Here is a 27,846-nt window from a genome sequence, read left to right as displayed (position 1 = left end):
CAATAGATTGAACCCTGTGCAGTAAAAGTCAGCTCATCACAGCGGACAAGTATATCTATGTGAACTTTCAATCAATTTCCATTGGGTACTGAGCTACTACCTTACATACAAAACTAAACCAAGAATTGCTAAGTTGTAAAAGGGGAATAATTTTGTATAGATGCAAAGTAGAGTTGTGGAACCTATCTGAATGTCTGATCATCATAATTAACAGGTGTGTGAAGTTTCAATCCATTCAATTTGTAGGTACTGAGATACTAGCTTGCATGCAAACTCTTAACAAGAAATCGAAAAAGTTTTTTACTTTAGTAAAAAAGCAAAATATAGTTCTGGAACCTTTTCAGTGTAAGTCAGTTTTATCACAGTGAATGAGTATGTGAAGTTTCAATTCATTTCCACAAGTGGTTACTGAGATACAAGCTTACATACAAAAACTTAGCCAAATCGGGACGCCGACGTCAACAGCTTAACCTATTCTTCAAATAGTCGAGCTAAACAGACAATATCACCCAACTACAGTTAAGTTTGTGTTTAGTATTGTGTCAAGTGTATCGAGCGTTACTTATTGTTAGACTGTATATACAATTTGCTTTTAGATATCTGCTTTGTTGATTGGTATTGAACTTGTAAAATAAATGTTTCTTAAGCTGCATTGCATCTGATTAGTTTGACCAATGATTTGTTAAAGATTAATAAAAACATCATTCAACTAATATCCGGCAAACAATCAAGTGAGTATGTGGTTCTAATATACAATTTTTTAGCTGGTATCAAACCTGTGTCTTTGACCTTAAATCAAATTTCAGTAAACCATGACGAACCACTTGATTTAGTATGAGTATATGGATTGTTGGAGACCCCTAAAATATAAGCATATGCCGCACGTATGATGGATTAGCCTTTTAACAACCATCCTAGGTCAAAACCATAACCCTGTTTCAAACCAAACGTCTATTTAACCTTAAACTGCTGTCACAGACCTTACAATTTTTCGTCTTTTTATCTCCGTTTCAAACCTTGTCTCAAACACTATCAAAGTTCAGAACTATAACCTTAAACCATCAGCTTATACTCAGCTTATACAAAAAGTTAAAAGAGCCGAAGCCGCTAATTATCTACACCAAAGTTCCAGTAATAATTATGTCTTAATCAATTAATATATTTTTTCAATATATCGTCGGTGTGCTCTCTTGATATTTTGCCGACGATCTGACCAAACAAGATACGCAGTGTATATTTTTATGGCTCTATGTAGTTACCTGTGTACGGAGTTACCTTAGACTTTTACAAAGGCTACTTTACTCCAATATTTTAGATACTATTTTACCGGTAAATACTTACACATAGACTTTGCCGTGAACACCGAGGTAAGATTACCAATATCTGATTTAAATCAGAAACAACTTACATTTGAACTTTTTAGGCATACAAATCAGACGAACATTTCCATTTTAATTAAACGAATGACATGTAATACACGAAAAGGACAAATTTCGCAACATCGGTCGTCCCGCTTCACTTCGTTTTACATTCATTCCTTTATTATGATTTCATAAAGCATTTAAAAAGATTTGTCTCAACATGTAACAATACTCAGACAAATTACTGTTTTGTTAACCTTCTGAATTATGTCTCAACAGCAGACTGATGATTTCACTCTTCACATCAAGTGTAGTGTTTGAAGCAGTATGAATCTTACTATTGTATGGTCACATAGAGTTATAACTTGAATGTTTTAGAAGTCGATACTTTGATAGAAATAGTTGCACCACGCAGATTGTAATCCGTTGAACTTTAATGGGTCCCGAACCTATGGGACATTGTTTCACTGTCTATTGTGTCCAGGTTTATGGTATAATTTAGGGCAGTTTCTTTAGAGGTGATTTCTAAGAATCATAGTTGAAACATTTAAGCTTTCCCTTTATTTAGGGGTTAAACCTAGGGTTTTTAACATTTTGAAAATTACAATTAGTAGTAATTACTGTTTTTGTTTTGAGTAATTTCAAGCGATTTTTTACTGATTTAGTCACTTGTTCAACCTTTTTTTCTGTTAGCAGCGTTTACAAACTACAGTGAAGGGGGCTAGGACATTTTATCATTCTACCTGCTGAATGGATAAAACCCTGATTTTCGAGATGTTTCCTTTACACCAAAGTCCCAGTAATAATTATGGTTTAATTAACATTTTCTCCAATACATCTCAATATATGTGCACTCTTGGAATTCTGTCGACATTTGACCAAACTTTTGCATATCCAAATGTATCAATACAGTCGTCAACTCTAGGCATAGGAAATGAATCAGTTTTATGATGCTGTTGGCTTTCCTGTAACCAGTACACAACCGGTAGGATTTGTCAGGTTTTGGAACAACAGTACATGGAGATGCTTCGATCGAAGAAATCATTGTGAAACAAATATCTTATTTCCTCTTTTAAAGCATGTCCTTTGATTTTAAATCAGCAGTTGAATAAAAATGTCATCATCCTTGACGTATTGAACAATAATATTCTTAATTTCTTGTTTGAGCATGGATGGCTTTTCTTCAGAAATGTTATAATGCTTGGCTAGTACAAGTAAATAAATCCGATTTTCTCGCTAATTGAAACATCTCCTGGGATGGCTCAGCCACAAACTTATCAATATCAAACGACATCTTGATAGCTGGTGATAAGAGTACTGTACCCGAAATCGAAATCAAAGTTATTGGTACACAATAATTTGAAAAACTTAGCTGAAAAGTTAGAAAGTATAAAGTATATCGGTCAATGTTCAAATACCGGACGAGCCCACAATTTCTGTTACATATAAAGGTAGCAATGGCTTGTTATTTAAAATATTAAAGGTAACAGAAAAACAGTGTTGATCATTCTCGTCTATCAGAGGTTTGTCCGAATCCCGAGACGAACCTCAGATTTATTTATTTCGTTTAATTGGTGAGCCTGTGCACTCGTAATTACTGCCGGGAGTAGTTTCAGCCATTCAATGTTCGCCATTATTCGGCACGCTGAATTGAGACCTCAAACAAACTCTAAGCAATGTACTTGATACAATGAATAAAGACGACATTGCTTGGCGATTTATAGAGATTTATTCCTGTTAACAGATGTTTAGAATTTTTTTTTTATTTTGTTGGATTTAACGTCGCACCGACACATGATAGGTCATATGGCGACTTTCCAGCTTTAATGGTGGAGGAAGGCCCCAGGTGCCCCTCCGTGCATTATTTCATCACGAGCGGGCACCCGGGTAGAACCACCGACCTTCCGTAAGCCAGCTGGATGGCTTCCTCACATGAAGTATTCAACGCCCCGAGTGAGGCTCGAACCCACATCGATGAGGGGCAAGTGATTTGAAGTCAGCGACCTTAACCACTCGGCCACGGAGGGTTTAGAAAATTACTTCAAGAAAAAATGATACTTCGTAATTCAGCGTTAATATCAAAACGGACGTGGTCACGATTTTACGGCCGATTTTTTATTGGTTCGCGAAGATTTGTCGGAAAACTTCGCTGATTGGATGAAATGTTTAACCTGTAATGTAAGCCATGAAAATATATATGTGAAAAGTGTCAAAGCTTCAACTAGGGAACCATGGTAGACCTCTGATATGCAAGAACGATGCTGATGGGCTGTTTTCGTAATACAAATGGCAGCCTGAAAACACAACTGTATTTCATTTACCTTTTTATGCGATATCATTCATCAAAAGATTCCTTAAAACGTTATTTTCCGAAATAAAAAAAAACTTTTCATTTAAAGCAACATTTTTATTGCCTGTCAACTTGAGAGTTTGTCGACCTCCAGGCAAAAGTGAGCTTTATACGGCTTTACCCAAAAAGATAAAATTATTGATTAATATAGTAACTCCGTATTACTTTCGATTTACATATGTTACAAGTTTAAAAGAACTTATTGACATATTTCAAAATCATCACTTCCCATTATAGTACTTCTAAACAGAGTCAAAACTGTTTAATTTTGCTCGTTTTTATTACATTTATACTTTTTTATACACTGACTAAAACGTCGTTTATGTTTTTTCTATCCGGAATAATACAGGACTAGTGGCTGTGCAATACATTGAGACGCCATCCACCGAAAGCGTCAGGTAATTAACTTCAAGCAATGTAATCTTAAAACAGTATCTTTCATGTGCCGTACATTTTATTGTATTTTGTCTGGTTTAACGTTGTACCGACCCAAGGTGCCCCTCCATACATTATTGCATCACGAGCGGGCACCTGGGTAGAACCACCGACCTTCCGTAAGCCAGCTGGATGGTTTCCTCACGTGATGAATTCAACGCCCCGAGTGAGGCTCGAACCCACATCGATGAGGGGCAAGTGATTTGAAGTCAGCGACCTTAACCACTCGGCCACGGAGTCCCCTCACAAGAAAGTAAGCATATTCTCTTACGGGGAAGAAAATTGACATCCAATAAAATAAATGACTGAAGTTGAATAGATAAATCTATGTGCGCATTTTCATCTAGGACTTCTACTTTATTTTCATTTTGATAGACAATATGTATTATTGTTGCGAACATATATAAAATAACATATATAGCGTCGTTAAAGGCTTAGCAATAGCTTTACATTCCTGTAAAATCATTTGATATCTTAATATTGTAAGATTTTGTATTCCTGTAATAATCTAGAAATCTAGCTCCTTAATGATAAACAACATATTTGAGCAGTTGAAAATTATCCTTAAACTAAAGCGACTGCATTGCCATGGTAAGCAAATGTATTAAAACTAAAATAAAGCAAACGCTCGCTCTTCCTACAGGTGTTCAAATAGCGAACGTGATATTTGTTTTAATCACCTATATTTGTTAAAGGTACATTATAACTGAAGACAAGAGATAACTTGTATATTTTTATCTTATCGTTAACCTTATTTTGTTAAGAGAATGGATATAATTGAAATGAAATACATGCAGTTATAAACATTGTCGTTACAAATGATGAGTTTAAGTTTAAATACAACATTTGAATAGCGAAAATTACGTAAGGTAAGTTTTTACAATTCATATTACAATGTATCACTTTAGGTTTGTGATCCGGTAGCTGCTTAAAGCTAATTAGGTGTTTTACTTCCAGTATCTAATGTATAAATGTATGTATGTAGATGAAATACTTACATAAATGTCACTCTGTAGTGAACAGAAAGTCTGCAATAAGTTTTAATATATTTCTTTCTCCTCTCAGAAAATGTAATTCATTCAAGTAGCATAAATATATAGCTATTTGCCAAATTTTCTCAGGAGTTAAAGAATCTATTGTCGTCAGGCTATCAACATTTTCGAAAACATATCGGAAATTATAATGATCATTTATGTAGATATGTACGAGACATGACCAACTTAAATGTTTTAAATTCAAATATCTTTGCACAAAAATTTCGAAATTTGAGCATTGATACTCATTACACTATCCGCACTTTAAACACGTGAACTTTTATTCGAAACAAAAATAAGTTGTACTTATGAAACTAGGTAACAAATGGATGCTAACTCTTCGTATCAAAATATGACAAAATGTAACATTTCATTTACCTTATTACCTGATGTTCGCAATAAAAGTAAACATATAATTAATGGTATTTAGGAAACGTTTTCAAATTGACCAACCCAACTGCGGCAACACCCGCGGTTAATTAGTACAATCTTCAACGTAAATCAAACGACATGATACTAATATATTCAAGTTTTTAAGCTTTTAACTGTGATAACTGTGATATTTTTTCTGACATTAGGAAGCACAGCTACGAAAATATGCCCGGTTCGTCAGCTCAGCGCTGCAAATATCAAAGCTATTGTTCAAATGTAATTTAATTCTGACAAGCTAACATGTGTCCCATAGGATCTGCTTCAATATTTTCACAACAGCCGTATAGCGGCCAGCACATGCACCATCTGTGTTGTTAAACTTTCTGATCCTTTTTTTCTCTCATAAACAGATACAATAAAATATGTGGGAAGATCCTTTGAAAGCATAGAATGTAGCAAAGCAAAATAATACCAGACTCGGTTTGATCTTGTCTTTTCATGAGAGGTAATGTAAAGTGCACCATCGCACGCGTCGCCTCGCATCGGCCTAAGCGGAATTCTATTACATAGATAATGAATGTACTCTATGATCCAAAAGGAAAGCAAGACTGCTAATATTTTGCTTCCAAGGGAGTTTATAATTTTATTTCATTGGTTCCCTACCAGTATAAAATAGACAATTTTATCAAACGTATTGTCTTCTCTCACATCAGCCGTGGGCCGAACGTACGGCCTTTACGATCTCTGTTCTAATAATTTTAGCGCACATTTAGTATCATTTGTAACACTAAAACAAAGTGTAGTACTGTGTAAACACTTATCAAAATACTATAATGATTAAAATTATTATTATACCAAAAATAATGAACATTTCTTGAAACACTATGCTATAAAATCAATGAAAACTAAATAAAAATAAGTAAATGTCCTATTATGACTGTCGTTTAAGTAGGTCAGCAACACATTTTATGTATAATCATTATCTCATTGTAATCTTTTAGTACCCCGTTATACGTGACTTAAAGTTAGTTCTATTTATGATAAAGAGTCTTGGTATCATTGTTCAGGTATATGTAGATAAACATAATATAATATGATATTTTAAAGTATGTAATATTGGCAATAACATCAAGACAAAGTATGCCTTCAATGTTTCCATCATTTGATTAGTCAGTTGCCACATGTATGTCACAATGCAGTCTTGACTCAACAAAGACACTTAACTTAATATGAAAGAAATATATGTACTGTAAACGTCATTGTATCTACATAGTAATACGGAATGCAGGGTTGGAGTTCTTTCAGTTGCAAGAACTCCTCGATGGAGGTCGACATGGAGTTATGTTACTTTTTTAAGATTTATTTTTTAAATGCTTATGAAAATGTTGATAAACGAACATGGAATTTGTTTAGTCCTTTTAGGCCCAATATAAACATTCTATATCTATACTTTTGTTCCTTTAAGACAATAATGGGGACTTTATAGAGTTCTATGGTGTTTATTAGGAACTATTCTTTTTATTACTTGGTGTATTTTTCACATTCATATCTGGGATCTACGTACTGGAGGTTGTTAAGTGTGACTTTTTCGAATTTCTAAAACCCACGTGCAATCTTATCATATTTATAAAACTTTTTCTATAGATGACTAACACGTTTTTAAATGAAATAACTGCTGGGACTTATATTAAAACTAACATTAAACTATGTAAAAGCATTTTCATGAGACACATTTTACCTTGAGGTTTCAACTTTGTCTTTAAACGGACAGTTGGAGAATAACGAAACGCGATATAACGATTATGTAGTGTGTTTCAACGTTTACTATTATAAGTAGTCAGAACTTGACACGAAACCTGTAATATCAAACATTATTATTTAATTATTTGACTGGTAACTAATGGTAAATCTTAAATGAGTTGCCGTTACAACATTAATCAGGTTTAATTGATACGTAATATCAAACGCTAAAGCACTATATTTTGACTTATAGCTTATAGCTGTATCTAAAGGAGCTCTGCGTTTATTCTTTGACCATTCTAATATCAAATACGGTAATACCTCGTATATATCAATCAGACGAGACGACTTTTACAAATCTGTAAAAGAAGTGCCATCTTGTGTAATTCATAAAGGCCAATTCCGTAACACAATGGTGGTACTTCAACTACACTAAATGACACTTTTTTATTTTTTGCATTACACCTTTTTATGTTTTTCATTAATTGTCTCCCACAAAAAAAAAAAACAACATTTTGTTTACATTTTACAGATTAGATTAGTCTACACAAAATATTGTATATAAAAAAATCCCGTTCTGAATGTTAAGACTCATTTTAACATTTCAATATGTCTTGAAATTTTGAACATTTCCTTTTGCGCATTTGATGTTTGCAAAACAAAATCACATTTTGCAAAGTTGGACAACACCTTTTGTAAGTATCACTGTGCAAATTACAACACCCACGTAGATGTGATGCGATTTGGGCCTTTAACTTTAAATGAAAATCAGCAACTGTGAAAAGAAATATTTTTCTTTAGCATAGGTGTATCTTACATGCACATAATGAAGTTTTTAAATTAAACTTCCGATTTTGAGTGATAATTTACCATTAGTTTGGTATAGCATAAAGTAAAGTGATCATATTCGTCGAGCTTGAGACACTGAATATGTATACCACCGGACTGTTGTTCTTATAATATTAAAATACATTCCAGTGGGAAAGTCATGAATTCAACGTTGCCAGACAGGGAGACTTTGTATGCAGAAATACATGACTTAATTGACCAAGCTTCAGACGAAGTGTTCGAAGAAGTGGTTGTAACACCTACACCAAGCGACCTTGAAGTATGTATGTTTTATTTTAAATTGATTAGAGAATGTAGTTTAATTCCGACAAAATGTCCACATACAAGTTATAAAAAAAAAAACATTCAAGCAAGTTTGTTTTAAGTTTGATAACGAATATCAGAATTGTGTTCCTTCATACTGTATTGATTTATCGCGAAATTGGAAAAGGTACATGTACTATGGCTACTATTTTTCAGGGGTGTACTTTGGAAGAAAGGTACGTTTTTTATTTGTATTTTTAAAGGTACAGGAGTAAACTACAGCATATTATGCAGCACTAAATAGAAAATATTGAAGAAATATCCGATTGTCTTCAGCTTTTAAAACCATACAAATAAACAATTAAATGTGAAAGAGGTCGCTATTGTCGAATGACGAAAGTCGCTAACTTTGAACTATTTGCCATTCACTGATGTAGATTCGAAACATCGCAAGTGTTGTATAGTGATTTTTGCGAAGGAGCCAGCGGGTTTATGGTAGGCCACCTATTTGACCATCCGCCCCTGAAACAATACCTAGAGGGGCACATTCTTCTACCACCAAAAAGCTGGAAAAGTTGTCATACCAAATTGAATTGTGTCAATGTGACTTTTAACCAAACAAAATGAAAAAGGTGGCGATGAGACAATGTGCGTTTTTTAAGCCAGCCGTTTAGGTCATAGGTCAAGGTAACAAATAGGTCAAATTTGTTGGTCATACGATGTGTCAAGAGCAATAAGTAGATTAATATCATTCAAGGTATTGACTTCAAACTTGGTATATAGGTAAGTGGTGATGTGACAATGTGCAGAGAGCACAAACTTGGTTAGTATGTCGAGGTCATAAATTGAGTTCAAAACTTTCTTTCTATCTATTTCGTGTTTGGAGAACAACTTCAAAACTCTTCACTGCACTTGAAATATATGTGGGTATTAATGATTGGATTTCTGGAATGCAACAATCCACATTACTTCCCACCTCCATTCGCCTCCCCCACATTATCCCTCCCCAAAATAATATATCTTATTTCCTTAGAGTGAAACACAATCCCCATTTCTATGCCAACCCCTACATAACCCTACACCCAAAAACCCTCCACCAATAAAACCTTTTATATTCTTGTACTCTTTATATTCGAGCGCATGAACCAGGGGCCGTATTCATAAAGCATCTTATAAGTTTGACTTAAGTTGAAGATTTTACTTAAAATTTGTTTTTTAAATTTAACTTCGTCTCTCTTTGATCGAGAACTTAGGGCGCATATTGCCTCACTTTGTGGAGGTGTTGTTTTTGTTATCACGCGAGTGGCCAGATATCACAATTGCCCCGTAACTATTGACGGACAAATGTTCATATTCATTCCATTCCAAATTCTGTTTCAGCGTCTGTAACTCAAATAGAAAAAAAAATGTTTGCCTCAATAAAGGTTCTAATGTATTCAAATACGGAACGGCATGCTAGCAGCTTTTAATGTGAGATGGCCTTGTCGTTATTATTTTGTATAAATTGTTAGTGTTTTTACGTTTATAGTTTGCAATTTAACTTCATTGCATGTTCATTTAAGGTGGTTTGTGGATCTAAAGTATTCGTTACAGAAGGATTTTCTCTCAACTGTCATGACAAACATTTAATGTTCAGCATAGAAGAGAGAGAGAGAGAGAGAGAGAGAGAGAGAGAGAGAGAGAGAGAGAGAGAGAGAGAGAGAGAGACCGGGTGTTTGCTTCTGAGTAGAGTCGATTACGGTTAGTATTTACCCTTGGCGCCTCGTTTGTACACGATGCCCAATTTGCACCATTGATTTACATAACAAAGAAGTCAAATGTATTTAAAAGAATCATCAAAGAAAGCACGTGTAACTATGCACTTAGAAGTGGCTTAAGGTGAGTAAAATGTTTAAGTTTCATTTTTATACCAGTCGTTTAAATGAGTTACAAATATATGTTGCCCTAGGTATGTTACATGGCTTGCTTGATTAATAGATTACAGGATAATGCTTTTTGACATCAGAAGAGGCTCGGCAAATCACGTCCCTCCGAACTCATATCTCTATAAGCTACATGGTAGGTATATTTAAAGCTTTATATAAGATGCAATTATTCTAATAAGTTACTTGTTATGACAGATTTGGAAGACTGGATATTTTCAAGAGACCTGTACTTTTCATTTATACGGATGATGCCAGCAACAATCTGAAAATTTCAGAAACTGTCATTGAACAAATCTCTAACATCGATGTTCCGCTAAATGTTGTTGCAGTATGTGGGCTTTACAGAACTGGAAAGTCATACCTTATGAATAGATTGGCTAACGAGAGAGAAGGTAATAAATAATTAATGAGGTATGTTTGCTTCATTACACAATTACACAGGTAATATTTATTTCATTCCATTTCACATTGTTACATGTAAAGAGGTATTTGTCTGCAGACAGGCCAAATCGTCCATAAAAATGAAATTCTACTATAATTCGTGTGCTTGTTTCACTATTAAAACAACAGCTAAAATATTAATGTCATGAACCTTTATTCATATTTTCTTTTATCAATTAAATACATTTATTTTATGCTTTCCAGTGAAATATTTTTTTTCAGTGAAATAAAAGTGATAATCCATAGTTTTGAAACAGTAGATTATCATTTTCATTTTTCACTGTTTTTGCCGAACTAGTTCCGGTTCTCCGTCGCGATTGAAGTCAAATTGTATACCGAGCGTTATGAATACCGGGGACCATAATGACGATGACGTTGTTAAAATGACGTCATTTGTTTTATGCTTTCTGCTGACCTTTCCCGCGATTTTCGATGTTTTATAAGTTACGCAACAAAAGTAGAGTTTTGCACATGAAATAAAAAGAAAATTTGTTTGTGTCAGTGAAATATCAATTTTATTTCACCCGTGAGCACCAAAAAAGTCATTTTCACTCGTGGCTACGCCACTCGTGAAAATATCAGTTTTTGATGCTCACTTGTGAAATAAAATTGATATTTCACTGAAACAAACAAATATCCTCTATGTAATACAGTAATAACCATTTGAGACTTCGATTATAATGCGTATTTTCTTTAATCATGTATTGGCATACCATAGCACGTGATATCCGAAGGGTAAAATTAATTGAACAACATTTAAATATTACTAATACCTCGCATTATAATATGACTTGTTTATTTGAAAACACAGAATGATGTTTGGATTAAAGTTGCAAATATGCACGGTGTGCCAATGAAATATATATACTACCAACGTAATATTCTTTTAAGTAACTATACGACTTTCAGTCGGATTTATATTAAAATCGAATTTATTCTCAAAGGGTTTGCACTCGGGAGCACAGTCCAGTCGGAGACAAAAGGAATTTGGGCTTGGTGTAAACCTCATCCGAAACAGAAAGACCAAGTTTTACTTTTGCTTGATACAGAGGGTTTGGGAGATGTTGCAAAGGTTTGGTCCTATTGCATTTAACAATAACGGCATAAGACCATGTTGCTCGATAAACTATTATGATGCCATGCATGTACTCTCTGTATAAGAACTTTCATTACTGTTGATCCAAATTTGTTCATTGATCTGTCTTAACAAATGAGACAATACTATAGAGAGTAATAAAAGGATCTTTAAAAGTAAAAATGAATTGATTATGAACAACGATTTTCAATGGTTAATAAAATCTTCCAAAAAGTCATTTTTGACTTTAACAGTGAATACCTTATTTTCTTAATGAAAGCATAATTCAATGCAAGAATGTTGTTAAACATAATGATTTTAAAATAGTGATTTTGCACGGATACATTTCTGGCCATAAAATTGACATTACTTTTGTCAGATACCTTAAAATAAAAACAATAAAATGAATGCCTACAACAGCTTATAGAAGGAAACATTTTGAATTATGTGTTGTTTATATCAGGATATTTCACCGTAAAATCGCAGTTTACAAAAACTTTTGTTACGTATTATGTGAGTAAAACAGATGCCTTCTTTTATACCTGATTTACTTGCTCACTTTAAAATACAAACAGGGCTAATGATATAAATTTTAAAAAAATCTTTGAGTATTGATAAATTGGCATGGTATTTCATAAAAGAGATATGTCATTCAGTATTGGCGGTGGCACACATTACTTCGCATTTGTCACAGTAGCTCTAAACCAAAAATTTAAATTAAGGCTATAAACAGATAATCGAGGAATTATAAGCGCGTTTAAGCTTGTCAACAGACTGTTAAATAAATTAGTTTTATCATTTTATGACTGAGTTTTTCCATCTTTCTTTTATCAAGGGTGATACAAACCACGACAACAAGATGTTCAGCCTTACTCTGCTTCTGTGCAGCACACTGATTTACAACAACACAGGTGTTTTCAACCAAGAGGCTCTTGACAAGTTGGCGTATCCTAAATAATTTTGTTCAGTCTATTTAGACATATTTTATGTTTCCCTGTGAAAAATAGGAGGTATATTGTTTTGCTCATCGTCTGTCTGTCAGTCGGTCGGTCCGTCGGTAGATTATTTGGTTTCCGATCAATAACTTCTGACAACGTTCAAATTTGATTTGATTATTGTGCATGAGCAGTAGATGATTCCTATTGCTTTTAGACATAAAGTTATTGTCAAATTGACCATTAGACTGAGAAATAACCTAAGAACGCTTTTGACCCACAGCGTCAAACTTAAAAGTTCAGTTGTTTTGGGATTCAGTAGGTGTAAGGTCAATGCCACAATATCCTTGGGAATGAAAATGCTCTCCGCTGAAAATTACAAGTCGATGACCTTTATTGTTTGCAGGACCAGTATGTCAAAGATCGTGGAATCATCGACCTCAAGACTGAAAACTAGTCCAGTTTATTAACTTCATAGGATGAGTACCCGTTTCTGAAAATGACTCTTTTAGTTTTAAGGTTCAGAAGGTCACTGTGCCATTCGGACAGCTTCGTCATAGTAACTGAAGACGTTTTTGGCCTAGAGTCGTTATATTTCATCAGATAATTGCCTGTATTCATAATATGGCCTCTCTTTGTTCTGGGATTCAGAAGGTCAAAGTCAATTTCATATATGGTCCAGAAACAACATATACGCTATTATACTTTTGATCTATTTTTGACCTTAAAGTTTGACCTATTGACCAAGATTTTGCGTACTGCTCATCTCCTTATTAACCTCTACCTAAATTGAGCTCAAATTACACTTGATTATACATGATATTTTGTATGCGGACCATTTATGATTCAAGGCATTTGCTTCTAAACTGGCATATAGGTAGGTGGCATGAACTAGGTCGGTAGGTCAAAGATTACGGTCAAAAATTGAGTAATTTCAAAAAAGTTAAATTAATCTGTCATGTTTGTGTCCGGGCATAGGGTAAAAACTATTTACTTGAAACAGAATACTTTAAGATGCAGAGTATCTGGAGCAGAATTATTCCCATCCAGCTTTATCATTACTCACCGCAACATTAATCTTCATCGAATATCAGTTTTAGGTTTCGTGTCTTATTTACCCACCATTGCCGCCACAAAAACACTGACCGCCTGCCCTAAAAAACCCCATATTATCCCCATCCCTGCACACGGACACCAACCTACTAAAGTAATTTTCTTGAATATTTACTTCCTCCTCCTCTGATCTAAAACTTGATTTAGCGTTGTTATATTTTCTGGTCATTTTGGATCATAGAGTCCATTCCACATATGTTTAATAGAATTCCGTTTAAGCCGGTGCAAGGGGCGGTAGAGGTGTTGCATATTTTATTACATCTCATGAGCAGAATCAGTCAAACCGAGTCCGCTATTACTCTTCTTGGTTGCATTCCAAAGGATCTTTTTACAGGTTTTATTAGGGCATATATTATTGAAATTTGTCGATCTCTTGCTACTTTTGATTTAATATTTACGTCAATAGGCACCCAGTCAAAACTGGACGTCACAGTATTTAACTGAACCAGAAAGTATTATTTTACCCAATAGGATAATACATTTAATTATTCAAGCGCAGAAATCCAAAGAAGTGTTTTAGTTGATGACATAAATTACTGATATCATAACAGGCGCAGAAAATCATAAGGTATGCGCTTGAGATATTTAAAAAACGATTGTTAGAAGACGATACTGTTACTAATCGCTTGATAATATTTTGGCAACCAGGCAGTTTGATGAAATGGACGGAACAATAAGATAATAATCGAACACGAAAACTGAGTTTGCACAATAAAGAAATATTATCTATATCGTTATGATAAATAAAAACGTCATTGTATACCAAGTCATGTTTGGTGTGATACTTTTAATTTTTTACTACCCATAGGTTAGGTAAAGGCTTTTTGTTTCAATATGTAAATGGAAAAAACCCACTTTATTCTCAATAAGAAAGGTATATTAAAACAAATGAGCAATGTTCTTTTACACTTTGCATATATTCCAACACGTAAAGGTTTCATTACATTTCGTTATCTGTAAAAAGATTTATTACAGAACTTACTGAAAGCATAAAAGTTACAAGTAGCTCCCGTCGGGATGAAAATGAAGATTTGATGGGAATTGTTACTCCAATGTTTATCATGTGTTTACGAGATTTTTATCTCGAGTTAAAAAGTACAAATGGAAAGGTCATCACTGAAGACGAGTACTTTGAAGAATGTCTAGCTAATTCAGCCGATGAGAAAGGGAAAGATAGCTACAACAAAACAAGAAGCTGTATCAAAAGATACTTTCCAAGGAGAAAGTGTTTCACTCTTGCGCAACCAGTTGGAAGTAAAAAGCTTGCGAGGATTGAACAGTTAGATGACAATGCTTTAGACGAGGACTTTGTAAAAGATGTAACCCGACTACAGGAATTTGTCTATGACTGTGAGCCTAAATTTGTAGATGGAATGACACAGAAGCTTGTTGATGGCCCCGGTATATTTTATTGGTGTATGAGCATTTGTTTTAGACAATATGTTCCTTCTTATATTTTTCATTAATGCATGTACATGTAATTAAATTTAGGACAATTAAGTAGATACCGTTCAAATATATGTAAGTAGCACAAAAACAGATATGCACATTTAATAAGATACGATGTTCCAAATAGGATGAATTTCTTATTAAGCACTCTTTTTTATCAGATCCGTATGATTTACAAATGTATTACAATACTTCTACTGATCAAACATTTCCTATGTCTTTTAGATTTCGAATGCTTTACGAGAACTTATGTTGACGCCTTGCAGAAAAATTCCTCACTTACATTCGAAAAAGCATTTGAACAGGCATCTAAATTTCACAACAGCAAGTTAGTTGTAAAGTTGGTGCACGAGTTTGAGTTTGAACTACAGAAAATTAGTCTTCCAGTGAAAAGCAAGCAAGCCCTTAATGAAGAATGTTTCGGCTACATGAACAGAGTACTTAAAGTATATAGAAACCAAGCCTACCCATACAAAAGCGAGTTCTTTGAATCAAAAGCCGTGGTATGCTGTCAATTTTACTTATAGTTAATGCAAAACCTTAAGTATGTTTACTTTATTTAATTATACAATCTCTTATAGCTGCAAGTAAATTACGATATTGAGAAGAATAACTACTAGTTTATGTTGTCTGCTAATATTGTTTTTCAATATACGAACAAATTTATGTACTTAAATGGACAGATAAACGGTTGAAAATTTCCATTATTTACAAAATAAGTAGTATAATGTATTTTTGGCGACAAAATGTGTTCATGGCATGAACTTGCATGGTTCTGAATGATATGGTAGGTATATGTATCTCCTGAAAGCATATTGATATTTGAAAAGTAATAAAACTATCAGTATATTACTACGAAATATTTTTCATGTAACAGTCGAAGATGAAAAAAATCTCCGAACACAAACTTGAGGAAAACAGAACAGTAGTACAAAAAGTTTTATTGGATGCCCTTGAAAAACAACACAACAAAATCATCATAGCAAACCAGGATCAATTTGACCGGAAAGAGGGTTCTGAATTGTATAGACAATGTATAGATCATCTGAAGCTGGAGTTCCAGAACGACATGAAAGAATATGACCAAGATGAGGTAAACGTTGAATACATGTTTATTTTAATAAAGTTTCATGTTCATACTTTGACTTAGTATGCCTAGAGTTTTCAAAATTGTGACTTACGTAGGCATTCTCTGAAGATGGATGACTACCATGTTTAACGTTGTCTACTAGGTGCCACAAGAAAGACTTGCCCGGTAGTCACCCTTGAGAGGCCCTTTATAGTGGAATAAACGAGGTCAAAGGTCATTCGGTGCATATTTTCATGTGTGTTACATAAATACTTTTTATCTTAGTCATTTATCGGTGTAGAAAAACAACAGTGGTATCAAAATGAAGTCAGGGCTTTGTACATTTATTTATAAACACTTAATCAAAAAATTTCTCTATTACATACTTATGAATATTCATGAAAACTTAAAACAATTGGCAGATAATTCGTTAAAAATGATATTTTCAAATAATACAAAGATCAAATCTTCACTTTTTGTGTTTATAAATGGACAAAAATAAGCAATATTACATTTGAAACATTACTTTATATAAATATATATATCTGTTTTTAGCATTATTTATTGTTTGCAAGAGTAAATACTGTCAAAAGTGGGTGGGACATAATAATCATTAAAAAGACAAATATTAAAAAACTGACAATATTTACATATCTCACATGTAAACCATATTTTGAGATAGTAAGATGTTTTGATTTTGGAATAATGTTCTTCACAAATATTAATTAAGTGTTTTTCAGCTCATTTGCATACTCATGAATATTAATTAAAATGTATCAAATATGCATTTAAAACGTTCATTTAGTACACATATATCTGTTCTTAACCATTGATAAGAATTTTATCAGTTTTATAAATGTCCAAGAAAAGCTTGTAAATATTCCATGCATTAAGAATATAATCAGTATTTAACACTTACTGAAATACTGCACATCGTATTTCACACAGTTCTGTCTTGCTCATAGTCTTTTCTCTAACACAATACCAGAGGACATTGTTCTAAAAATGTCACAACTTTATTGTCTTCGTTGCCATGTACATTTCTACAGTTGGTATATAAATAGCCTCACATAACATTCAAACATGCAAACCTGGTTTGATCGGTAGCATTTGCACATTGAACTGCCATATTTCGTCTTGCAATTCACATTAGTATATGATATGTTACTTTGGGTATTATAGGAATACAGTCATACATGTCACCCGTGGTATCCTTTGTATGCATGCAAACTTATGTTACTCTATCGATGCAAGGTTGTGAAGCGTAATTAGTAAATGTCCAAACTGGCATATACATGTATGTATAGCTATGACGGCCTGTCTGTATAACCCTGATACCCAAAATGGCCTGCATCTATACCTAAGGTACCGATAATTGCCTCTTTGTATGCCACGGACACTCATAGTGTATCTGTATGTATATCCATGATACCCAGAGTGACCTGTATACCTTGGATACATTGGCGATCTTTCTGTATACCAAGGATATCCGTATTGGCATACATATATATCCCTGACAGCCTGTATGTATACAATGGATACCTGTTTTTTACATCTAATAGTTTTCTGTATATATAACCAGGAAGACCTATGTACACAGTATATCCATAGTGGTCTTTATGTATAGCAAGTTTACAAATAGCGGTACCCAGGATCCAATAGTGGCCTGTATTTATAGTCAAAATGACCTGACAGTATACCAAGGATACCAAGATAGACCTGCCTCTATACCTAGAGTACACAGGTGGCATGTATTTATACCCAGGATATTCATAGTGGTGACATTAAGTAAACGGTCAGTATGGCCTGTTTGTATATCCAGGGTACTCAAAGTGGCCTACCTAGGATGGACTCAGGTGATCTGTCTATATACCAAGCATACTCAACGCATATACTGGCCTAGTGTATAGCAACGATGGTCTGTCTGTATACCCAGGTTGTTTTTTTTACCCATAAAGGCTTATATGTAAATCCGGGATATCCATAATGGCCAGTATATATGGCCACGATGACATATTTGTATATCCAGCCTACACAGAGTGGCATGGCTTTATACCTTGGATACATAGGTAACCTGTCTGTATACCAATGCCATCCAAAATGACCTGAATGTATAGCCATGATGGCATGTCTATATACCCAAGATACCCAGAATGGTGTGTATGTAAATCGAAGATACCCTTTGTAGCCTATATATAAAAAATGTATAGCAAGGATGACATGCCTTAATACCAAATATATCCAGAGTTGCAAGGAAAATCGGTTGATCCTTCTTTATGTCCAGAATACCCAGAATTGCCTGTATGTATATTCAGTATACCAGTATTTGCCAGTATGTATACATGTGTAGCCAATATGACCTGTCTGTATGCACAGAATACCCAGATAGGCATTTCTGTATACCCATGATACCCATAATGACCTGTATGTATAGCCAAGGTACCGTTAGTGGACTGTATGTTTGCCAGGGTGGCTATACATATATGCACAAAACACGCAGAGTGAATGATTGTATAACTAAGATACCCATAGTGGAATGTATATGTATGTATACCCCGGATATTTTTCCTGTATAACTAGGATACACATTTTATCTGTCTGTATATCCAGGTTACCTATTGTTGCCTATATGTAAAGCCAGGCTTTCCCTAGATGGCTGTATGTATAGCAAGAAGGACCAGTCTGTATACACAGGATACCCAGAGTGGCATGTCTGTATACCCTCAATACCGAAAGTGGCATCAATATTTATCCCGGATGGCGTGTGTCTGTATACAAATGATACCAAAATGGCCTGACTATATATCACTGATACACAGTTTGCCTGTCTGTATCCTAAGAATATCCATAGTGGCCTGTATGAAAAGCCAAGTTTGCCTGCCGATATATCGAAGATATCCATAGTTGCCTTCTCTATACCTCTAGATACATTGGATGCCCAGTCGTTATACCAAGTATACTATTGATACCAATTTAGGCTATCCTGTTTGTAAACCCAATATATATTTTAAATAGTATATTGTTTAATTATCCGTCAAAATACTGCAAAACCTTACATAAAACCTTTTGTACATTCTCCAGTATATTAGAAAAACTGAACATACTGACTTCTTGACGGTCATTGTGAAAAGTGTCTTATTGGTTGTCTGAGATGGTGTCAACCTGATTTAAAATAGTAATGCTTTTTTCAATCACAATACTGTAATAGACTCAGAATTTCAATACCAAATTTAACCTCAAGCTTACATATGGCTATTTTTATAAATAAACAATCTAGACAGTATATCTTAAATGAAGCATAATATATAAACTTTGGATGACAATGTAGGATACTTTACTAACAGAATAAATTGATAATGAAGCTTATATTTGGAGATATTTAAGGCACTTACCTGCCAGGATTTCTGAACTTCTCGAGACTGTGACATTTTTCCACTATTTTATGTATTCTAAGAGAATATCTCACAAATTAAGATTCTAATACAATGTTATAGGACATCTTGAACATATAGGACTTTATAGGACATTTATCAAGGGGTTATATTTGAAGAAATCATTGATTTTCTTACCTTTTTTAAAATGGTTTCAAAATGGCCGACAAGAGTTGTCTACCTTGGGTCAAATTTCCAAGGCCTCTTTATAAATAATTAGTTGCTATTTCTTAACATATTATGTGTCACATGAAACCTTTTAATAATTTCTCATCTAGAAACTATGTAACTTTTCTATCTTTCAGCTATTCTTGCAGTATTTTGTAATAATGATTTGTCCAGCTATGACCTCTAAGTTTGGTAGGCGGGAATATTCAAAATCCTTGCAGCTAGGAATTTATATTCCTTAATAATTCTTTCCTTTTATGAGTTTTTATTAAAGCTTTTGGTTAAATATTTGAAATGACTAGTAAGGCTTGTATTTTAAGTGTTTTTAGCATATTATCATTCATATTATTTATGTAAATTCACTTTTTCTAAAAATATTCCTGGCAATATGGCCGCCATTCCAATAAAAATCGTGTCATCCTGCCAGACTTACAGGACAAATGGAACCATATGATTGGTCAATTTTGACAGTCCTGGCACTTTCAGAGCTTATATAAGTGGCCAAGCTGGTCATTTGGGACACTTTTCAACTTGGTTGACAAACAAGGTCGTGAAAACTTGTGCCAAATCTCTGGTAAATGATTTTAGACTATTATTGACTTTTAATTCTCCCTGGTGTTCTGCTGAAATAAACAACTAAAACTGTTGAATTTCTTAACCTTATTTGATATGAAACATGTTAAGTTTACAATACTTTACTAAACTACATAAAACAACTATGTAAACTCTATAGTGTATGCAAAGAAACCTTAATATATTGACTTTTGGCAGCCATTTTGAAAAATGAGCGCCATATTGGTTATCTGAGGTTGCCTACATGGCGTATGGTCTTATTATCAATTGTATTTATCAATCTTAATACTGCAATAAATTACATTCAAACATATGTAAACGCTCATATATATGCATACTTTTGAACACACTTACCTTTGGTGGTCATCTTGGTCGCCATTTTGAAAAAATGGCAGCCATATTGGCTGTGTGAGATAGGTTCACATTTTGAAATAGCCGGCAGATATGTACAAAATACAAAAGAAATGCCTTGCTTTTGTGAAAACAAATACACAGTTGTGCTAAAGATAACTGTTGGTCAGAAGTCAACTTACCCCACCCACTTCAGGCAGTATCTACATATAAAACACATATGATGGCGATATAAACAGTTGCGTTTATAAATAGATAAGTATCCCACATATCATTTGTTTCATTTCTGTTTTTCAAATCATGAAAATTATATATAAAACAATAAATATTGTACAATTGCCAATTTTTATCGTAATTTTGTACGTTTTTGCCGTTTTCATTAATATTAATTAATATACAAATGAGCTAATTTGCATATATTGGTTTTATTTCATAGTTAAATACTTTGGCTTCAATTAAATACTTTTTGCTCACTTATTTTATCAAATGGCAAAGATATGATGCCATAGAAGTGAAATTTGTAAAAACTGCACTTAATGACCTTTGACCTAATTTCTTGACCTTTATTTGACCTTATGATTGTGACTACCGGCACCAATGAACTACTTATATCATATACTTTACATATAACACATAAAAGTTGCATCTTCACGAAATGCCTACGTAGGTATTATCCAGCCACATATATGAAAATTATTGGTAAACTAGCTTGTATTTATCTAATTTGACAACACGCTATTTGTGGAACGAAATTGTACTTTATGATAATATACTAATAAAACTGTCTTCTTACATCTGGTTCAAGTTGTCGACTTACTCTAACAATAATTTAAAACAAAGAATCAAACTGTAAGTAGTAATGATAAAACAGGTTAATATATGTAAACGTATATATATCAGCGGGAGTCTAATTTTATCATCTAACTGTCATCAGGGCAGTTATTCTTTTAAATTCCGCATCAATGAGTACACAAGAACCGTAATATCAAAATCGTTGAAGATATATTCAGACTTATATGAATTGATACAGTAGACAGTAACATACTATAATAGGGTTATTATAACTGAAGCTCGATCTGGGATGCTGTAATTGGCTCGTGTGAGTTTTGCCAGATCAGATATTACGAGGTGCGCGTACGCCGAGTGTGATCCGTCCTTGCAAAATCCACGAGAACCGAATACAAAATCCGAGATCTAGCTACTGTTGTAATGACCCTTTTATTATTTATCTCCATTTTTTATTTGTTTATTTGTAATCGAACGAAATCTTAAATGTTTGCTGATGTTAAATGAAATGAGTAATGTTTTAGTGTCCGCTATTTATACAATTGTGTCGGCTCATGCATATTAATGAAAGTAGTCCGGCAACATACAATACGGAATGTAAAATACGGGATTTTGGAAGGTACTATACGGGATTTTTTACAGCCTGTTCGTATTTCGTTGCAAAATGCAAGCTTTATTTTTGATAAACTTTATATATGTATATTGTAAAGTCATTTATCATTCAAAAGATGTTAATATATTTTCTCTTTAATCTCCGTGATAATCAAGTGATAAATAATTTGATACTATTTACTTAAAATATTATGACAAACCCGCATGGAATGAAACGTGTCGGTAATTTACGTATTAACGTATTATAGCGGTGAACAATCGTCACGAAAATCGAGTCGAGTAATAGATGAAGACATTCCTTATTTTAACAACTTGAACAATAGGCAACTGTAACTAGCGAAGAAATATTGTATTACCATTTGGGTAGTTCCCGACAGAAACTACTTTGTTAACATGTTTGTTAAACTGGTCAAAATTGATAATCAACTCGTTTATATTTGATTTTTGGATAGCAGAGTGTTACTCTTTTTGAATCTGCAGTTAGAATATTAGAAATATTGAATCTTAAATATGAGACAATTAACAGAAAGTGAACAAAATCGGTTAATGTCCATTATTTCCGCAGAGCGCTAAACTTATGATTATCTTATGTATTTAAGTTTAAAATATGTTATCAGTATATAGTATGGTGATAAGTTAAAATATGTAAATACCATTGTAGAGATAACTCCACGAATTTCGTACAAATAATCAAAGATTAATACTTCCTTGTAACATTCACTTGCAAAATGTTCAATATTTAGTCGGTGAATTGTGTTATTACCCAAACCAAAATGAATGCCTTTACCATTTTGCAATATGCTTCGCAAAGCTTACATTGGCTAAACATGACTGCCATATATTTTCAGGAAGAACTGTTGGCTTGCAATAGTGTTACAAGTTTGCATAAGCGTTTCTTTTGTTAGTACTTGACTAACCGTTCATGCTATTGTTAAAGATGGAAAATGTAAAGAAGATGATAACAGGTTTAAAATATATTTTCGAAATTGCTTAATTTTAACAGAGGTATGTGGGTTCGAAATAAATGTCTTGGAAGAGTGCATTCATGTGTTAGGTAAAAAAAATGTCTAAATATCAACATTTGATTTTTTGACATTTTTGAGATCCTTCCATGAATATGCCATAGTATTTGCATTATTTTCGAAAGTGGCATTTGATAATATTATGGAAGATGAGTCGACAGTTATTGTCGGAAAAAGATTTGATTACTCTGTTGTGCTACAGTTTGTCACTGTATAGTTAAGAGTGTCTATGGCCGTTAAGCTGAACATCATAAATTGTATGCTATTACTGTAAAACATTGAGTAACATGCCTGTTCTCTTAAAATATTGAGTTCATAATCTTAACAAATTTGAAAAAAAAACCTTAGTACACGAATTATAAAGTTCAGGTAACCAAAGGTAGGTTACATATGTATATATCAGATATACAGGCGCAGCCGTGCATAGGACAACTTAATTTATTAGCAAGTTTAAGCCAAATTCACCTCAACAATGGGACCAAGTTCCTTGCTAGACTGTCATACATCAGTACCTTGACACACTTCAATATATTATTAAAGTAAATAATTTATGAAACTGCCCATCTGAAATAGATGGTTCAACTTACATCATGTCTTTCCCGAGGCGTGTTTCGTACTAACTCTCCAAATATATACCTTTTATCGGACACAAGTCCTAAATCACGTGATCACACCTGTCGATGTATCGTTCTCGGTTGTCAACAAATAACACTTTAGTCAATCCGCCTAATAAGCAACTACCCTTTGTATCAAAATCAAGTTCTACCAAGTTATTTGTGAAACAGAGTTTTCTTGAAACGATGGATCATCTAAATGCTACGCATATTTGGTACTTACACCATAAGTGCTGCATGTGCCATAGAGGCTCCGGTTTTATAGTTTCGGCAAGGCTATGAATTTGATTTTTGTACTTTTAAAATTGTGAAATGTTTCTTAGGATAACTATATATTTCTACTTTTGTATACAAGCGTATATACAAATTGAAAATAATTCAAACATATGCATGAGACGGCAGCACAGCTGTGACTAATTAATCACAGTAATCTACGCACGCTTATAGGAAGCGGTTTGCAACTTGCAGATTATCTAAATCTGGTATGATCGAAAATGTCTATTTACGTATCTTTTATGTGTGTCACGGTTTTTACTGATGTTTTATATTACTTTCTGATTATTTATATCTAATATTCTAGCCTTTATAACAGCTTCAGAAGAGGTAGTTATGTACATCACCTATCTTTATGCATATATGATACATATTTACATTTATATTTTTTTATAAGTTTATAAATAGCATTGTGACATTTCTATTTTTTTAACTTAAATACAATGAAGTGTATATTTTCGTGTTCATGCAACTTTTTATATACATTTGTATTTTCATTGAAGAATACTTTGGAGAAAAATGTTCCTATTCTTTCTAACAAAATTCTTTTGCATTTAAGGGCAGATATGTACTGGTGAAAAAAAAAGAATTTCACAACTTTGAAAATATGAATATATGTTTTCACTGATATATTATATTATGCCTAGGCTTCAGTTCAAACATTCTGTTAGTTACATTTGTACAAGACAGTAAATAGTTGACAACGTAATACAAGAAACTAAACATTGCAAGGCATTGTTTCTATTATTTTTTTTTTGATAAAGCATCATAGAACAATCTTCTTAAGTAATACCAAAATCTATTCAAGCGTTTTCTTAAATGAATGAAAGGTATGAATGCATTTTCATTATAATTAGAAGCCTAATGTGAGTTCTAGTACCACATTGTTAGACTTTACTCTTTTAAATGCTTTGATGATGTCCTCGTTATCCAGTCCTACTTTGATATTCGTGTATGGTACTTATGTATTTCTTGATATCAATTTACTCAGTTGCTACTACCGTCATGTGCGCAATTATAAAAAGTTAATTTGATATTTCGATAGTAATCAACCTATCTGAATGTTTTATAGAAGAAAGCATTACTATTTTCAGCTTATCACAGCCATCGTCAATTTCAAATTGCGTATTAAGGATGAAAAGATGAGAATTGGTTTCCAGGCTAGAATGCACGAGGAACGAGAAAGAAGTGGTAAGTTGTAAAAGTTGTAAGCTAGCTCTTAAAACATATCTACACATTAATCGTTACAACACAGGTGCAATGTACACGAGTTTATTTAATGTTGAGAGTGCTGCGTTATAAATATATTGAGATGCAGAAATAAAATGTGAAACTCAATGGAAAATTGATTAGAATAACTGGTTCTGGCACAATTTAATACCAAAACTGTAGAAATATAATGCATTATTCCAAAGATTACAGAATGTCATACACTCAGGACACCACAGTCTGAAAGCAAGTAAAGTTTGATATGATTATTTTAAAAGGGACATATATTTTCGTTTCAAAATAAGGAAAACAACTTTATTTAAGGGAAAAAAACAAAATGTTTGCTAAACATTTTCTGTGTAAATGATGGTTAAGTGTAATAATCCATTATTCATAAGTGTAACAATTCTTACAATTCCAAACAAAAGAAATCCTAAAGTCAGTGCGAGAACGCGGTGAATGACGTCATCGTCACGGCTTCCCGTAAGTTTTGCAAAGTTTGATATTCGCTATAGGAGGTATGATGACACTAAATCTAAACTGCTTAGAGCGAAGTTTCACGTTCTTTCGAGTGTAGAATATTTCTTTTTAAGTGGATATTTAAAAGAAAAATACCCATGCTAGTTGTTCCTTAATTCATATTATGATCTGTTAGCAGTTCGGTTGTTATCAATTTAAGATTTACATCAGAATATATGCCTGGCCCATTCACTCTTGTTCGTAACAGCATGTCTAGACACGCGCCTGTATAGACATTTTTGAACCCATGACGTTACAAACATGATAAAATTGAGATAAAACCGAACAATCCAAATAACATTTTAAGAAAATGTATACGTCCCCCCAGACAATAATTTTGCTATTTATGAATAGTAATATTATTGATTCTGGAATGTCAATAACATTAGGAATGTGAAGATGATACAAATATAATGACTGTTATCAAATTTTCTTTAAAACTTTAATGATTTATTCCTTGTAGTCTATTGTATTTATGTAGGCATAGCTTACTTTTCACCTTAACCGTTATACTTAATGCCATTAAATATATGTATGAGTAGATAAAACTCATGCCGAATGAAAGTCTTCAGTAAGTGCAACACACTTCATGTCGCATAGCACGGGCTGACGTAACAACGGGAGTGATGGTTTTTTGCCAAAACATAATGAATATTGCTCTATATCTGAGCACTAAACAATGCTTTTACAAATTTAACAGTCATTTGAAAATAAAAGACATACTAAGTCTTACTCTTTTTTAAACATTTCTTATATGTCATTTTTATTATAAACGGATTTGTCAATTTACCAAAGTTATATAATTTTAACAACGACATCATACTACAGTGCTGTTGTCCAATGAGCTGACAATTCACAGTCTATATTCAGATGAACATTTATTTGAATTTTTACCAAGTTCTCCCTAAGTTGTATCGTTTCATGAATATTCTGTTACAGAGCAGTTGCGCAAAGAAGTTCAAGAAACTCTAAAGTCTCACTTTGAGTCCAAGTTAGAGGATATAGAAGCCGAACGTTTAAAAGAAATGAAAAAGGAAATGAAGGAATTCCAACGAAACCTGACAGAAAGGAAGGGATTGGAAACTGTGAAGGGGATGTCGTTTTTTAAACGGTTTAAATTACTTTTTCGTTAAAGACGTCACAGTGAACAATACCATGTGAATATCTAACAGAATGAATGTTTTAAATATGATTTGATATTGATATAAAAAATTTAGAATTAACCAGATTAGACACAAATATTTCACTTCATTCCTCATTTCTTCGAATTATGTTCTGATATTTTAATGGTTATACGTTTTGTAAATAAAATTTATTATAATCAATAGACAAAATAATTTCTCTTTTAAACCATACGTGTATTTGTTATACGACTATGATTTTATACCCATCATAACGTGTTTATAAATGTTTGAATATTACATCAGCAGAAATAGAAAACTGTTTACATAGTGTTGTACGATTGCACTTCAACTTCCGTGTAAACTGAGTTAAGATAGTTGGAACTAAGGCTTAAAGACAATGTTTCAATTGTCCCCTCTCTTTAGCGTTGCACACAAAGTAAAATGGATTCACTGTTTTCATCCAGCATTCTATTACCATTATGATCTTTGATGATACAATTTAACTTCTTGGCAGACTTTTCAGTCACAAATTCAAACTGCATTTAAGGATGTATCACTGTTTCCGGTTTGATAAATGGGTGTGTTCAGATCTCATTTTAATGACTCAAGTTCATTGTTGATATCTGCACGTGTGTGAATCTGCTCATTCGATGTTAAACATACAGAGATTATCAGACAGGGTGTCGGACAGTTTCTTTCCCAATTTTATTTAGAAAGGGTCAATAACCTCAATCACATTACGATACCCGTTTCTGAACCTTTTAGCCTAATCG

General features: G+C 33.3%; 2 protein-coding genes across 2 annotated transcripts; both read left to right on the top strand.

Moving 5' to 3' along the window:
* Nucleotides 1–4,864: 4,864 nt before the first annotated feature.
* On the top strand, nucleotides 4,865–15,364 carry LOC123534059 (guanylate-binding protein 1-like). Its single transcript, XM_045316099.2, has 7 exons — nucleotides 4,865–5,015; nucleotides 8,271–8,400; nucleotides 8,601–8,620; nucleotides 10,505–10,701; nucleotides 11,695–11,822; nucleotides 12,661–12,770; nucleotides 14,838–15,364. The coding sequence occupies exons 2-7, from the start codon at nucleotides 8,281–8,283 to the stop codon at nucleotides 15,337–15,339; spliced, it is 1,077 nt and encodes a 358-aa protein (XP_045172034.2). The 5' UTR covers nucleotides 4,865–5,015; nucleotides 8,271–8,280; the 3' UTR covers nucleotides 15,340–15,364.
* A 125-nt stretch (nucleotides 15,365–15,489) lies between these two features.
* On the top strand, nucleotides 15,490–27,274 carry LOC128547580 (structural maintenance of chromosomes protein 2-like). The gene is made up of 4 exons (XM_053520589.1): nucleotides 15,490–15,825; nucleotides 16,200–16,415; nucleotides 25,316–25,412; nucleotides 26,889–27,274. Exons 1-4 carry the CDS (start codon nucleotides 15,490–15,492, stop codon nucleotides 27,080–27,082), a joined length of 843 nt encoding a protein of 280 aa, XP_053376564.1. The 3' UTR covers nucleotides 27,083–27,274.
* Nucleotides 27,275–27,846: the final 572 nt, after the last annotated feature.

This window comes from Mercenaria mercenaria, chromosome 12 (assembly GCF_021730395.1).
Source record: "Mercenaria mercenaria strain notata chromosome 12, MADL_Memer_1, whole genome shotgun sequence".
NCBI classification, from domain to species: Eukaryota; Metazoa; Mollusca; class Bivalvia; order Venerida; family Veneridae; genus Mercenaria; species Mercenaria mercenaria.
Note: the sequence above shows the minus strand (reverse complement) of the source record. Positions and strands in the feature narration are given on the sequence as shown.